Source organism: Onychomys torridus, chromosome 21 (assembly GCF_903995425.1).
Source record: "Onychomys torridus chromosome 21, mOncTor1.1, whole genome shotgun sequence".
In the NCBI taxonomy this organism is placed as follows: Eukaryota; Metazoa; Chordata; class Mammalia; order Rodentia; family Cricetidae; genus Onychomys; species Onychomys torridus.
Genome location: NC_050463.1, coordinates 23,050,690 through 23,067,628, shown reverse-complemented (window position 1 = coordinate 23,067,628; position 16,939 = coordinate 23,050,690). Strand labels below are relative to the sequence as shown.

Here is a 16,939-nt window from a genome sequence, read left to right as displayed (position 1 = left end):
ATTACATCTTCCAAGCTGGCCATGGGCACCTCTGAGGTTTTAGGGCAGGAAATCGGGCTGATGATCTGGGATGGTGGCACCAATTTATTTTCTGTCCCGATCTAAAAATATCCCCTCCAGTCCTGCCCTTCTGTGATGTCATGGTGCGTTCTAATTAAGAATATCGGCAGAAAACCCTTTAATATTTTATAAGAGAAGTAGCCACATACATGGGTTGTCAGGAAACCAGTAGTTATTCACTCTTTGAAGATACTCCCAGCCATAGTCTGGAGCAAGCTCAGGACAGGGAAACCTTTCTCTCCTGGGGTCACTGGCTGGACTGGAAGTTTGAGCTCGTTGGAGGAGAAGAGGGAGGGAAGGGAGAGAAGGATTGAAGAATGGAAAACTAACCTTTCTTCCTATGGATCCTCAAGACAGACCTTGGCTTTTTTGAACTTTTGAATGCAGACATACCTGCATAACCCTCTCTGTCCCTTGTATGAACTAGATTGCTACTGGTAAGAATGCAGTATGACTTGAAATAACTTGATGAGTAGGTAATTCCCTCATGGGGCAATTTGGCATGAACTACTGTTTTTTTTTTTTTAGTTTTAAAAAAGAGATTTATTTTCATTGTGTGTCTGAGTGGTTTTGCCTGCATGTGTATTTGTGTAGTATGTCTATGCAGTGCCCAAGGAGACCGGAAAAGGGCGTTGGATCCCTGGAACTGGAGTTACAGATGTTGTGAGCCAACATGTGAGAGCTGGGAATCAAACCTTAACCCTCCAAGACCACAAATCGCTTCTAACCACTGAGCCATCTTACTGGCCCCCATGAGTTACTTCTTAAGAGGGTATTAATCAGTTCATTGTAGAGTTCAGTTTTGTTTAGCAGGCTTTCTTGACTCTATGAGCATATGCCTGGTAGCCACTGTGTAGAAATTACAGGTAATCCAAGAGGTACCTACTATCTTTGCTTGCAATGCATGTTGGGAAATGGTAGAACAGTTTGGGTTCCAGATCTAAGAGAATCACATAAAACCACCTCTCATCTAATTGGAACTATGTCCGGGACATAGAAGATAATAAATAAGTGCTAATATACTATGTTAAGACAGTGCAATCTTGCTAAGACCTGTAAAATAAATAGAAGTATGCTCTATTCAGTTAGCAGACCCAAACACACACAATGCTAAGGGTTAAGTTGAATTTCCCAAAATTTATATGTTGAATCCCCAACCCCCAGGATCTCAAAGTGTAACTTAACTTGGAAACAGAGACTTTAAAGAGAAACTCACATCAAATTAGGGCAACATGTTGGGTCATAAGCTGGTGTAGATGGTGTTGGCCTTGAAGAAGGGGGAGATTTGAACAGTTACACACGAATTGATGAGGAGAAGGCAGCCATGTCCAAGGTCAGGTGGTTTCAGAAGCAAACCATTATACCCATGCCTTGAGCTTAGATTCACAGCCTCTGGAATTCTGAGAATATAGCTCGCTCTCTCTCTCTCTCTCTCTCTCTCTCTCTCTCTCTCTCTCTCTCTCCCTCCCTCCCTCCCTCCCTTTCTCCCTCCCTCCTTCTCTCTCTCCCTCTTTCTTTCTTTCTTCCTTCCTTTATTGATTTTTAAATCCTCTCTGTCTGTAGTTCATTGCTACAGTAGCTTTATCAAGCTCATACACATGAACACTGTAAGATGCGTGAGGGATTTAAAATCGAGCTTATATCAAAATTGGCCTAAACCATAAATCTGGCTGCAGTCAGTAGGCATGCCATTGTTACTTAAAACAAGTTATTTTTTCCCCCCCGATGTGATCAAATTTAGGATTTAGGATTACTTGTTTGCTTTGAGACAAGGTCTCACTATGTAGCTCTGGGTGTCCTGGAACTCACTATGTAGACCAGACTGGCCTCAAACTCACAGAGACCCGCCTATGTCTGTCTCCCAAGTACTGGGATGAAAGGGGTGATATACCCAGCTGGATTTTCTTTTTAATCTTGAATGGGACAAACTTCTCTTTCCAAGGTCTTGTAAAAGTTTGTCTTCCCTCACTACCTTTCCTTGTATGACCATGAATAAGCCTTTTCATTCTATGAAGACCAGCGGTAGCCACTAGGTGTTTACACACTTCCTCAGGGACTCCAGGGTCTGGGTGGAATAGCTCCTCCTGTTCATCTCTCCTTGGGTTTCGTCTCATCTAGAACAACTCCAAGAACTTTTAGGAGAAAAGACACCACTGGAGGCACAGGGGGCATTGTGAGAAGAGGGTAGGGCAGACAGAGGACACCTGAGTGGGCCAGTAGACCTGGCTCCCCCTCATGCCATGCCCCGTGAGGCAAGGTGATAACATTTGATCAGTTTGATGAGTACCTCTTCCCAAAAGGACCTGAGTGGCCAGGAGATGCATGTGGTATTTCATGGTAAAATAAATATAGGCAAGGAAGGGGGACAAAAAGTAAGAGAAAGGGACCATCAAATTTGTAGGCTGTGTTAGCATTCCATGGTGGTGACAAAATGCCTGGGTAAATCAATTGAAAAGGAAGGAAGGTTTTGTTTGGTTTTTTTGGGTCCATGGTTTCAGGGTTTTCAGTCCATGGTCTCTTAGTCCCATTGCTTTGGGCCCAATAAGCCCATGGAGTTCCAATAGCCCCTTCAAGGGGGCTGTGACCCCATGACCTAATTTTCTTCTGCCAATCCCCATCTGTCAGAGATTCCACTGTCTCCCAGTCATGCCCACTGTTAAATATAATAAGAGAGTGGTCGGCTCCAGAAAGAGATTGACACAAATCACCTGCCTTTCCCCAACTGGCCACTCTATTTATTATTATATTTAACATTCGGTGCTGTGACCTGGAAAAAGAGGCTAACACTAATTCCCCTCCCCTGCTACTGTCTCCTCTTTCCTCCAGACTTTTTGGCTCATGGGGTAATTATGTGTCAGCTTCCTTTCTCAGGCCCGTCACTAACATACAATTATTATTATTATTATTATTATTATTATTATTATTATTATTATATTTAACACTCACAAGCTGATAAACAACAGTTCGACATGTGGCCGTTGATGGACATTTAAACTCCAAACTATAACACAATGCAAATTAGATCCAAGACTGAGGGTAGAATCTAAAAAGCATGCCCAAATAGTATATATTTTGCTTATGGAAGGGGGTGGGGCACAGATTTAGCTTTAGGGAGCTTCAGCCCCTGGCCTCTTGGACAAAAAGAAAAAAAGAAAGAAAGAAAAAGAAAAGAAATCCAGTTAGATACACTCCACATAGCGTCCATGCATCTGCACTCACCAAGTGCCCAGGAAAACACATACTCATTCAGGACACGAGGCCGAGAGAACCCTTTGCCCTGGTCATGTCTTCAGATTGGACAGGTTCTCAGTATCCTTTCTAATTCAGCATGAACCGCGAGGGTGTAATAATAAAACACATCACACCAAAAGCGGGTCCATGGAGTTCTTGGAGGGAGGGGTGTTTATAAAAATCATCATTTTAGATAAAATCAAATGGAGTTTATTCAGAAAGCAATGTAAGTTGTTGCATTTAAAAAAAACAACAACTTAGTTTCCTCATAGTACTATAGACACAAAGACGTCTTAGGGAATAGACTTATTCTGTGTCTTATTTGGGATTAGCAAGAATGTGAGGGTTGACACTGTAAGGGACTTGTGTTGGCGTGCCCCAGTTCTACACGAAGGCCCGAGGGAAGGCGAGGGAGGCAATATCGGGGTCACGAAGAGCTGAGACTACAATGAATTTTTCTTGCAGCCCAGCCCAGTGCATTTTACATCAAAAGACGCTTGGAAAATCCAAGCTTGAACTCCAGCTTTCAGAGGTCATTAACATCATGCTGCTTGTAAAAACGTGTGCTTTTAGGCAGTCAGCTGTGTGCAGACCTGAAGCTGAGTGCAGGATGAAGCTGTTTGCCCTGGGAAGAGGTCATTGTTGCACCATTATGGTTTACCTGTTGATGTTCCAGAGATCAATTCCCCCGCCCCACCGCCCCTACAACAGCATCCCTTCAGGGTCTTATTGTTCACAAACATGGATTTTTTTGTTAGTGCAGTCACGTGGACAGATGTCAGGACATTTGCGCTTCATGGGGTTTTGGGAAAAGCAGGGAAGTACTCTTAAATGGTTTATTCCTTGGTCAAAGAATGATTTCCACTCTCGTTTCCCTATTGGACAACTCGAGTGATATGTCTGTTGCTAAACAACAACAACAAACAAACAAAAAAACAAAGCAAAGACAGTGCAGAGCTGGGTGGTGACACACACCTTTTAGTCCCAGCACTCTGGAGGCAGAGATAGGCAGATCTCTAAGTTCGAGGCCAGCCTGGTCTACAGAGTGCGTTCCAGTTCCGTAGCCAGGGCTATACAGATAAACCCTGTTTCTAAAACAAAAACAAAAACAAAACAAAGCTGGTACAGAAAGAAGTCAAGAGATATTGTTTTATCCTTTACAGCAAAACAAAATCATTTATTTTTGTGCTTAGAAACAAAGCCAGACAAAGAGTAGGAAATACCAAATTATCTCAGACAGAGTGCTTTTGTTTTAGAATGTTTATTTTCCGAGTGTACATTTGGAAAAAGATTTAGGTAATGCGCTTTTGCATGATCCAAATGGAAGCAGCAGTCTAGAGCTTGTAAAATGGCATTAGGGTGTAGGGTGATCTTCATCCCCTCCCTGCCAGTTGCTGCTTGCTCCGAAAGTTTGTTTCTCTGCTAGGGACTTTGATCTCCAAAGCTACAGATTAAGATGGGGGAGAGTTCTTGCTTCTTTTTGCCTCTGCCTTTTCAGTTCTAAAATCTGTGCCTTGTGTATCCCCAAGGATGTGAAAGCCATTTCCCAGCCAACTGATGCTACTTCCTCTGTCCACACTGACAATCCAGGGCATGATGAGAGACCGTGCGGGGCTTGGACATTCTGACACTTGACTGAACGTCAGTTTCTGTTTTCATTTATTCATTTTATTTCATGGACTCTGCAAGCACCCCATTCTCATCCTATATCCAACCCTGTAAAACATTCCTGAGGGTCCATTAGGGAGCAGGAAGCGTCTACATCCTTGGACCATCACTTGGGCACTAAGAAACATGTTTATAAGTGGTGTGTGTGTGTGTGTGTGTGTGTGTGTGTGTGTGTGTGTGTGTGTGTGTGTGTGTTGCTGGCCCAATGAGCTAGGCTGGCTGGCTAGCAAGCCCTAAGAATTATCTGCCTGTCTCTTCCTTCTTAACACTGTGATTATAAATATGTGCCACTACGATTGGCTTTTTATGTGGCTATCAAATCAAGACCTTCATGCTTGCAAGGCGAGAACTTTACCAAATGAGCCCTTGTTTTGTCTGCCCAGCCCTGATTTTAGTGTTCTTGAAGGACAATTGTATATGTACATACTGATATGATAAGGTAAAATATTGTTTTATATATATAATATACCATATATATCATGTGCACATATACACATGTATATGGCACATATATGTACCACTCAAATTAATTACAAATCGTACGATTAAAGTACACAAGACCTTTGCTAAGATTTTTACATCAATTCCAAATTCCCAGACATAATTTATATTACTTGGAAGTATTCATTATTTTATTTTATTTATTTATTCGTTTATTTTGGTTTTTCAAGACAGGGTTTCTCTGTGTAGCTTTGTGCCTTTCCTGGAACTCACTTGGTAGCCCAGGCTGGCCTCAAACTCACAGAGATCCGCCTGCCTCTGCCTTTCGAGTGCTGGGATTAAAGGCGTGTGCCACCACCACTGCCCGGCTTATTTTTAAAAATAAATTGATGAAGGTCTAGATTCTGTATCTTTGCCAAAAAAAAAAAAAGCTACTTCTAATGATGCATAATGATACAGTCAGCGTGATGAATATAATAATCAAGAGATGCTCCTTTTAAATACTGACGTGTCCAAGTTGCTTTGCTGCAATAAAACCAATGTGCACAGAAAAGAGGAAGGAAAAGAATGGCTTTGTGCAATGATGGCAGCTCTATGAAAAAAATGGCGGCGCTTCAGTGTTAGGTCTGAGAGACTGTTGGGGTCTTTATGTCCCTAAAAACAATTTTTAAGGGCTGGTAGTGTCACTCGGTTGGTAGAGTGTGCACCTTGTATACAGGACTCAGTCTCCAGCATTACCTAAAAACCAGGTGTGGTGATGCATGCTGCTGATCCCAGCGCTCCAGAGGTGGCAACCAGAGGCTCAAATGTGCAGGGTCCGAGGTGGCAACCAGAGGCTCAAATGTGCAGGGTCATCCTCAGTGAGTTCCTGGGAGAACCTGGGCTGAATGAAGCCCCGTCTCAGAAAAACAAACAACAGCAGCACCAAAAAAAACAAAAACAAAAAAAACCAAAAAAAACCACGGCCTTGGAGATGATAGGTCCGTTGGTAAAGTGCTGGCTTCCATGAGAACTGGGGTTTGATCTCCAGGACTGGGGAGACAGAGAGAGACCATGTCTGAGGCTCACAGCCCAACCAACCTGGTCTGCTTGGTTGGGCTCCAGGCTTGGGAGAGAGGAGAGACTTTGTCTCAAAAAAAAAAAAAAATTAGTGGAGAGCACCTCAAGAATGACACCTGAGATTATCCTGGGGTCTCCATGCTTACCAGCACATAGGTACATGTACACACACACACACACACACACACACACACACACACACACACACACACACATACACACACACACACACACACACAAGTGCATACACAGAAAACCAAAGACCAGTTTTTTGTTTGTTTGTTTGGTTGGTTGGTTTTTGGTTTTTTTAGAAAGAATTTCTTGTAACAGCCCTGGTTATCCTGGAACTCTGTAGACAAAGCTGGCCTCAAATTCACAGAGATCCACCTGCCTCTGCTTCCTGAGTGCTGGGATTAGGAGCGGCTGTCACCGCCGCCGCCGCCACCCGGTGAAAGACCAGATTTTTCTTTTTTGTTGTTGTTGTTGTTGTTTTTGTTTTGTTTTGTTTTGTTTTTGTTTTTTTGAGACAGGGTTTCTCTGTGTAGCTTTGCACCTTTCCTGGAACTCACATGGTAGCCCAGGCTGGCCTCGAACTCACAGAGATCCCCCTGCCTCTGCCTCCCGAGTGCTGGGATTAAAGGTGTGCGCCAACACCGCCCAGCGAAAGACCAGATTTTTAAATTAATCGTGAAAAACTAAGAACATAACTGAATTGAAACATGCATCATTATTTAAACTAGGCAGAACAAATCTAAGTGACTCAAATGACCTGAATTGTCCCTGCAATTGGTCAACACTTATGGAATGAATCCATTCAAGTAATAGGATTCCAGGTGTTCCTGCATTTGGAGCGGTCTGATGTTCACAGAGGCTTGTCTGGCGTTTTGCCTGGCCACAAGCAAATGCACAACTGATCGTTCTGTTCTCTTTGTATCACTTACAGGGATATTTTGCACCATCTCGCTCTGCACGTACGCCGCCAGTATCTCCTACGATTTGAACCGGGTCCCGAAGCTCATTTACAGCCTGCCTCACGATGTGGAACATGGCTACAGCTGGTCCATCTTTTGTGCCTGGTGCAGTCTGGGTTTTATTGTGGCAGCTGGAGGTCTCTGCATCGCCTACCCCTTTATTAGCCGGACCAAGATTGCACATCTAAAGTCTGGCAGGGACTCCACGGTATGACTGTCTGCACCGTCGAAGGCCCAGCTACACAGTGGGTCCCTCCAGTATGGGAGTGGAACTGAGTTCACACCAGGGTTCCAAGCACAAAGAGGTCTTTTACATTCCAACCTGTTGCCTGCAGCCCTTTCCGGATGACTGATGGAAAATCACACAGAACCTCCCAACCTTTCTAAGGACGAGACTGCTGTGGGTTCAAGTGCTTTAATGACTATTTATGCTTTGACTGTGCAAAATGAGGAACTGTGCCCCGGGACTTTTGTAGCATCAGAAAAGAGGAACAGCGATGGGAAGATTTGTACGATTTCCATTTCTTTCAGAAGGTTTGTATATAACGATCGCCGGAGAGTTGTTTCTATCTGCGAAAGGATTCATAACAAAACGAGTATAATTTTCTTGTCACTGTATCAGGCTTGTTCGATTTTTTTTTTTTTTAATGCTGCATCTTCAGAACTGGTCCTAACGGTGTCTTGTGTCAGCACCTGCTACTTGTGCGTTATTGGTGGCTGTTCTTTGTCACCAGAGGATTATTCTTCTGTTGCCTTATTGTTACTTTTAATGAATTGAAGTCAACTGTCTGTCTTTGTACTGGATTCAAACGCATAAGAACAACAGACCAACTGTGTAAGAGCCGATCCGTAACACTATGCAGTATCATTTGAAGTCTGACTTATTGTTTGGCTTTGTGTCTCTTTATGTCAACTGGGTTTCTGCATTAAATGACTGCCCCCTTGTTAATTTAGATGTGCTTTTGTTTTCTGGCTTTTAGCTGGGTCAACAAGTCTTCCCTAGACATAGGACAGCCGGGGAACTCAGTTTTGTTTTCAATTATTTTTCTGTTTATTGGATTTGGATTTTTTTTTTTTTTTTTGAGGTCAAGTCTTACTTTGTGGTTTGGCCTCTGGTGGCTCACTGTGTATCCCAGGCTGGCCTTGAACTTGCAGTGACCCTTCTGCCTGGGCCTTTGAACCCAAATTATACTAAGCCTAACTGCTTTACTTCGATTAAGCTGGTCATTGTTATTTATCTTTTCGTAGCAATTATATATTTGCGAATAACACAAGGTGGCATTTTCAAAACTTTCCAACTTTGAGTTCGAAATTTCGCTATGTTATTGAAGTCCCCATTTCTTTACCCTCTGCCTGGCTTTCATTCAGTGATCGGCGTGTCCTTGGCCTTAGGAGTTTTTCAGCTTCACCTTGCTGCACATCAGAAACACCTGGAAAGTTCTTCAGCAGGACAGTTCACTCATGGTCCACAGATGAGCATAAGCTTGGATTTTAAGAAAAGTTGAAAAAAAGAGAAAAAAAAAAGAGGAAGAAAGAAAGAAAAAACACCCCCATGGGTCAGAAAGTGACTGATCTCTTAAGCTACCAACTAATCTGGCTGACTTCCTTAGCCCTGAGCACCCCGGTTGGGCTGTGCATTTTTCCAGATGTTACTTTATCCAGTCTTCTCAAAAGCTCCATGAGGCAGGGACTATTCTAGGGATGCTAAGGACCAGAACGGGAACATTTACTTCTTTTTTTTTTTTTTTTTACTTTAAAAATCTTCCCAAACTGTGTTTTCTCTTCTTCCATGGAGGAATGGGCACAAATGCCTAAGCTTTTTCCTTTAGCTCAGCACCATCCTCTATGTCACGTGACAGGTATCATACGGTTCTAGAAATAGGGGGAAATTCCACACCCTCCAGAAGACATTGTTTCAGGTTTTAATTTCACAGAAACAACTTCATTCATTTAAAATCCTCGATTTAGTGGCTGAAAATGTACCTCATTTGGTAGGAGTGCTTACGTAACATATCAAAGCCCTGGCTTCAATCTCCATCACTTCATAAACTGGGCCTGCTGGCACATGCCTGTAATCCCAGAACTTGGGGAGAGGCCAGAGGATCAGAAGTTCAAGGTCATATTTGACTACTACAAAGTCAGTTTGAGGCCAGCCTGGGCTACATTGAGACCCTGCCTCGAACAACAATACCCAATGAATTCGGTATTTAGGAAAGAAAAATAATAATTACCCCAAGAGTGAATAGAGTTTATTTCCAAATGCCAGTGCCCACACACCATCCTGGAGGCTGTTGGGAGGAGGCTGTGATACCAGAGGCCCCTCAAGTGCTTCCTTGAGGGTCCAGGCACCTCTGAGGCTCCAGGCACATTCTCAGGCTCTCCAGTCTATTTAACAACCCGGTCTCTCTGGATGAAATCAGATACATCTAGAAAGGGGCAATTACTTTCATTTATTACTTATGTGGGAAATTCTCAAAGCAGGAGAGCACTTTCTTTGAAGTCTTTTTTGAAAGATCCCCCATAGAAGATGTCAGGACACTTAAACATTTATATTCTACCCACTGCAGCAGTGTCTGAGCGAGTTACTTTTGAAGTTTCAGGGGCTCTTCCTAGCGGCTCAAGGAGAGAGCGGAAGAAAGCTTCTCCATGGCAGAAGGTGAAAAGGATCACGTACCAGAAAGGTTCCTGGGAAGCCGGGGGGAGTTGACCGAATTTAAACAGGAGCTGGCAAGAGCCTGCCAATGCAGGGAACACGGGGAATAAGCCTGGCCAAGAGTCCTCCATTTCTGTTTACTGTCCAGGGAGTGAGAGAAGGGTGTCAATGTTGGGCATTTGGCCCCCATCTTGGGGGTCCTCCTAAGGGTGTTTCTTTAACTGATACCTGAACAAGACCAGTTGAAATGGTTGAGCGGGACTGTGTGTGGGATAGAAATGTCTTGATATTCTCTGCTTGTTCTCTGTCCTGCTTTGCCTGGCACACGTGTGGCAAGACTGTTTCTTTGCCTCAGGGGATTTTGATGGGCTGTAAGTAGAGGTAGCTGTGCTCATTGAAGTGAGGAGACAGCCGCTCTTGGAGTGGGGGAGTCACAGGAGGAACTTCATAGGCTGGAAAGGGAAGAGGAGGGTGACCCCGTGGTTAGCTGTACCCACCCTGCGGTAACAGGGTGTCCAGGGATACTGGGGCTCTTGGTATAAAAGCTCCCCTATCTCAAGAGCAGATTCAAAGGCTGGGAAAAACCAAGTCATGGTCAGGGACTTTTCAGGAGTGGCTGGTCTTAGCCTTGGAAAGTCTAGGGACATTGGTCCGTCGGTGATTGTCTGTTCAGTAGTGACCCAGAAACGTCTCCCCACTCCCACCCCTCCCACCCCCAGGTTCTGAATGATGAGTGGATTTACAGGGCATCTGAGAGTGCAGGCGGAAAAAAAAATTAAAAATAAATAATCATATCTACCTGCCACAAAGAGATAACACTTAGCAAAGCCCCGAGGGGAGAGCCCCAGGGCTCATATTGCCCTCTTTTGAACAGCCTTGTCTACAGTTTACTTGCATTGTAAACCACCCACTCTGAGGAAACACTGCCTCTTTCTTTGAACCCCCAGGAGCTCTTGGGAGTCAAGATTGTCAGAGCATACTATCCCCCTAGTATGAATAAAATATTTCAACAAATATTTCTGGAATGCCTAACATGAGCCAAAGGCTCTGCTGGACACTTGGGAAACAATATAGCCGAACAAAGGCTTTGCTGGCGTGAAGCTTTTGCTGCAGGAAAATGAAGTAAGGTATAGACAGATAGGTAAATGCAGTCTTTCTGACCCCAAATTGCATAAATACGGAATTAAAGTCATTCAGACAGTTGTTGCCCCAAGGTTCTTCTGAGTGACAATCACACCGTGGGGCTGTGTGCATTTCCCTTCACCTTGTTCTAATAACTCAGAAGACATTTTAGGAGGTGGGATGGTGCCTTTCGAGGATTTCCCATATGAAACAGAAGTAAGAGAGTGATAACAGGGTGTGAAACAGGTGAACTAAACAGAGGGATGGAGGGGCATCTGAGGTCCTGAGGACAGGGAAGGGAAGGCCCCTGTGCTCCAGGGGACAGTGTGTCTGATGAGGGCTGAGTGTCAGGGGTGCTCAGTGCCTAGATGATGCCTCTATCTCTGCTTGATTTATTTCAATTTTACACCCACCAAATCACAGCCCTCCTAGACACTGTCCTTGAACAGGCTACGGCTGCCTTCTGTAACCCCTTTCCTCACCGATTCTTCTTCACACACTGTTTCCATGCTAACTGACACTAACCAGACTTAAGGCTCTTCTTGCAAGGCACAAACTGCCTTGTTCCTGCTCTGTCTCCCCTGCCCAGAGGCTGGTGCACAGTAGGTGCTCTTAAATCTCTGTAGAACTAATGAATGAATTCAGAGTCTCAGACATAAACTCTCCTCTCCCAGACACCACTGACTCCCTTGACACCCATTTTAGGGAGGCTGTTAAAAATAGACAGTGGTATGAGGCCAAATGGAAGGAGAATATAGCTTGGCGAGCAAGGAAGGCCCATTAGGATAATTAAAGGGACTATTAACCCAAACTAACCCAGATATAACTTGCGTGTGTTACGAACAAAGCACTATGGAACATTTATTTGATGTCTCCAACATTATTGAGTTAGTAACCTCAATATGATTCTACACCTCAATTTAAACCTTCCCATTTACGTGCGGGAATCTTACATCTCTAATTGCAATTCTGAAAGGGATGCTTCAGAAATAATTCCTTTGGAATGCAAATGGCTAAACTGACCAAGAACTCTTTTAAATTGCATTTGTGTTTCTCCGGGGCTTTGTCCTTTGACCAGAAGGAGTGGAAGTTCTCTGTTCTGCAAAACAACCCACAAATGCTTGAAGATGCTTAGGGCACCCAACTGCATCCTGGGAATATGGCTATGCAATATATCTCCTCTTGGTATGCAACCTATATTTTTACAAACCTTCAAAGCAAGCTTTTTAATTGTTCTCAACTGTTCCATCTGAGTGTGTCTGCCTGGAGTGCCCATAAGAGGAAAACAAATTGGTTACCTATAAATTAAGATTCTTTCTTTGTGTGTTTGTGCGTGCATTTGAGCATGTCGCATGCCTGGGTGTGGACACATGCACCCATGTGCATGCAAGAAAAGGACAGAAGAAGACATTGGACACTTCCTTTATTGCTCTCTTTCTGTGGTTGAAGTTTTCTTCAGTCCTGCCTGGCCCATGGTCAGGACAAATCTCTCTCACCCACCAGTCCCACAGCTGCTCAATCCCAACCAAGTAAACACACAGAGACTGATATTACTTATAAACTGTATGGCCGTGGCAGGCTTCTTGCTATCTAGTTCTTTTATCCTAAATTAACCCATTTCTATTCATCTATAAGTTGCCACATGGCTTGCGGCTTACCAGTATCTTACATGTTGGTATTCATGGCTACAGCTGGCAGTGCCTCCCTGCCTTAGCCTTCCTGTTCCCAGAATTCTCCTCTCTCCTTGTCCTGCCTCTACTTCCTGCCTGGCTACTAGTCAATCAGCGTTTTATTTATACAGAGCAATATCCACAGCATCTTTCTGTTCCCTTTAGGTTTCTCCCTGAACCTGAAGCTTGTCCAAGCTCCTGGGATCTGTTCTCTGAGGCTGAGTTACAGTTGTGTGAGGCCATGCCTGGGCTTTATGTGGGTGCTCGGGATTCACCCTTAGGTCCTCCTCCTGTACAGCAAGGTCTCTTACCCTCTGAGCCATCCCCCTAGATCCCTCCATCTTTATTGCCTGTGTGGTGTGTGTTTTCTTTCTCTCCTTCAGCTCGGCACTCATTGTTAAAACAGAGCCGGCAGGCCTGGACTACACTGGTCTCCTTTGGGTCTCTAAGCCAATGTGATGCCAGGAGGAAACAGAAGATCAACAATCTGGAGTAAACAAAAGCATGGTGGTAGAGGCGGGGTCCTGAGGCCCGCAGAGCCTTTCTGGCTGACATTAGTAGGACACAGCACTTAATTCTGGCAGTGGGAAGCAATTAAAGGGTTTAGTGAAGGAGAATGATTCGCTGTCATTTCCATTTTAGGAGTATTTGTACTGCAGCTGGGTAGAAAGGGGATCGGAAGAGACTGAGACCAGCCCTGATGTCACAGGAGATGAGATAATGGCCTGGACTAGGGAGATGGCAAATGGAGAAGAGTGGGCGGATATGTTTTGAGGAAGGCAATGACAGCCTGCCCAGTAAATTGGACTGGGGTGGGGTGGGGGTGGGGGATAGGAAGGATGACCTAGGATGATTCCTTTGGAAGATTTTAGAACTGGGTGATTGACAGGTGGCACACACTTGCCATCCCAACAATTGGGAAGATCAAGGTCATCTTCGGCTACATGGCCCGTTGGAAAGGTCAGCCTGGTTGCAGAGACCCTGTCTCAAGAAAGGAAGGGAAAAAAAAGTAAACACAACAAAAAAAAATGAACAGACTTTTGTTTTTTCTTTTGTTTTAAATCTGATCCTCCTGCCTCCACCTCCCAAGTGATAGGATGACTGGCATGTGTCATCATGTCTGGTTTGGAAGTACTAGGGATTGGACCCAGGGCTTTGCCTATGGTAGGCAAGCATTCTATCAACTGAGCTACATTCCTAGCCTAAAAATTTGTGGTTCTTGTTTAAAAAAAAAATGAGGTGGGGGGTAAAATAAGTTGAAGAAAAAGGCATAAATAAATAAATAAATAAATAAATAAATAAATCATGTATGGTTTCGTTGTAAAGTCTATGCCACACAGGATGGAGTGTCAGGAACTCGATAAACCGTGGGACTGAACACTGTGGCTGAGCATGTGGCTGAGTGGCCCCCGGCACTTCCTTTTTGAACCTCCCCAGCTTCCTGATGGTCCCCTTTCATTCTTACACGCTCTCTAGAGGCTGGCTCTACAGCACTGGAAATCCTTGCTCAATTTGTGGGACCCGCAAGATTTCAGTTGAGGCTCAGGGAAGACGCTTCTAATGACTATGGGTAAATGATCATGAGTGGGAGAGGCAAATGTCCCACAGTGGTCACTGCCAGCCTCAGGTACACCTCCTAGGCTGTGGGGCCTTGGTCAAGGGTTTTCCTTTCTCCCAGAGCTTACTAAAATTGTGAGACTGAGCTCCTGAGTGATGTAGGGCTGATGGTTATGAACCGCACGGGTCACTGCGAAAATGATGCCTTTATCTTAATAAACAGCCAAGACTCTGAACTCCTGGAGTGTTGTGAGACTAGATGAACTCTAGCTTCTCCAAAAGTGATCTTTAGGTCCACATAGGACCTCTGTGCATTCTGTTCATGTGTACGCATGGAGTGACACCCTCTGGGGACTCTAGAAAGTGTACAGAACCTTCCAAGATTCCTAGAGGTACCACTAGGCTCTGGTCCCTCCAGGTCAGCCGGGGTCCTCTGTTGATCATGTCCCTAAAACACAGTAGCTGCCACATCATCATAGCCAGATGTGAAGCATAGGGCGGTTCATTCTTAAATCACAGAATATCTTCTTTTTTGACCTTTATGGCTTTACCTACCTGTCAAGCTGACTGTGATGAGCATAAATAGTTGCTTTAGAAGCTTGGGCATGCTTGAACAGAGTTTCACTCAGCCATGGCTTTAGAGGGTTTCAAACGCATTCCCTACAAGCTGAACACATTACACCTCACCTTGTCAAACTGCTTCAGTCTGTTAAACTTAAGTGTTTAAAATGTACCCAAAGACACAGTTGAGGTTTTCTCATTTCTCCATGGGGTACTCAGAAAATAAACGAACTAGAAACAACCACCACTAAACCTCACTTTGGTAAAGTACTTTTCTTTTAAGACACTGATCTCAGAGTCACTTTCATAGACGGTTAGATTTTTCTCCATTCTGATGAGATGTATGCAAGAGGCAGAGAAGCAGGCTCCGGTTCTCAGGGTCCTTCTCACTGCTGGCTCTGGGCATTCCATAAGAGTAAGTCTTCGACTGAAGGACTGAAGATCTGCCTCACCACCTCCTAGAAAAAACCTAGGAAGCTGGGTTGTGGTTTGCTTTCCAGCCTGCTCATCTTGCAGACTCTCTCTGTCTCCCTACAGAGCATCCACGCTAACGCCCCCAGACCCCGCATACACTCTAGTAATCCACCCCTAGCCATATATGAGACATTGTCAGCATTTTATGCATCTAGATAAAGTCTCATCCACTCACGATCTTGACAGTTCCCCCTGGGAGTAATGGCTCCATAGTTTTTCACCAAGCAGCTATGTTTCTAAACCAGAATACACACTGCCCTTTGTGACTCAGGCTTCGCTTTACAGGACTGACCTTCAAGGCACCCTGTAGTCAGTAGTAGCCTAAAGGTATGACAGCAATTTTAATGACCTTCTTGGCACCCCCACCTCCGCCCCCATAGCACATTATGAGAAATTCTCATGTCACCAGGACTGCCTGAAGATTAATATCTAAGTGGGCAAATCCTCCCTATTTTGTCCCGTGGAAACATCCCTGATGGCTTTTAAAAAAAATCATTAAATGAGAGCAATTATTTGCAAAAGGAGGAGGCAGGCTAGCAACTCGGAGATTCAGGGATTTCAGTCTGCCCTTGCTTCGTGGCTGTCTTGCTGTGTGGCCTTGGAAGTCAATCATCTCTGCTGATCCTCTCAGGAGGCATCCGCAAAGCCAATGTATTTTCCAGAAATGTTGGCAGTAGCCACACGTTAAAGAGAGACCCTTCCTCCCCGCCCCCAGCACTGGGAAGATGGTGTAAGTTTTTATTTTCTTTATCCACATTGAATGTGAACTCATTTACACATCACACATTAAATTACTCAGCAATAGAATAAAGCTCTCTGATGTTGTCAGCCCAAGGATACATTCCAAGTAATTTTTTTAATTACATATTAAGCAGGGCAGTTCATTTTATACTTTCTGAGACTGGTGTACTGTGCAGTGCTTTAGTGGTGGTGGTGGTGGTAGTGAATCTACCTCAAAAATGATAAATCAAACCTCGAAGTCGCCTTGGCAGTCAGCAGAGGTGATGACTTTCATCCTTGTTGGCAACTGGAAAAACCGAGACCCAGAGCAGAAGCCAAACTCCCACAAAGGAGTGAGCTGGCCTGTGAGGTGGACATATTTTTTAGCAAACATCTCTCTTCCTACTGATGCATCGGCGAAGCATCGGCCTCTGCTCTATGTGCCTCTGCTGTAGCTACGGTAAATCGCTATCATGCCGACATGTTTCTCAAATAAAATGAACTTGGGAATTGAAACTAAACCAACTGTGAAAGGTAATCTGAGGAGATAACACAAGTGATTAATGCGCTATCGACTCGGAGGATGAACCAGTTCTTAAATAAGGAATTCTCCAAATAAAGCAACAGCTGAAACCGTGTTCGCAGCAGTGGGGAATGGATTTCAAGAGAAGCTGAAGAAGGAGTGAGGGAGGACCATATGGGGTGTGCAGAGGGGAACGGATGAACAGTCCTTTCTCCACAAGCTCACCCAA

The 16,939-nt window shown here is 44.4% G+C and overlaps 1 protein-coding gene across 1 annotated transcript in view; it reads left to right on the top strand.

The window, feature by feature from the left end:
* Positions 1–8,383, top strand: part of Tmem178a (transmembrane protein 178A) — a 59,196-nt gene extending 50,813 nt beyond the window's left edge. The window contains exon 4 of the mRNA XM_036171333.1: positions 7,403–8,383. Within this exon, the coding sequence (XP_036027226.1) occupies positions 7,403–7,644 (242 nt within the window). The 3' untranslated portion in view covers positions 7,645–8,383. The remainder of the gene's footprint in view (positions 1–7,402) is intronic.
* The last annotated feature ends 8,556 nt before the right edge of the window (positions 8,384–16,939 follow it).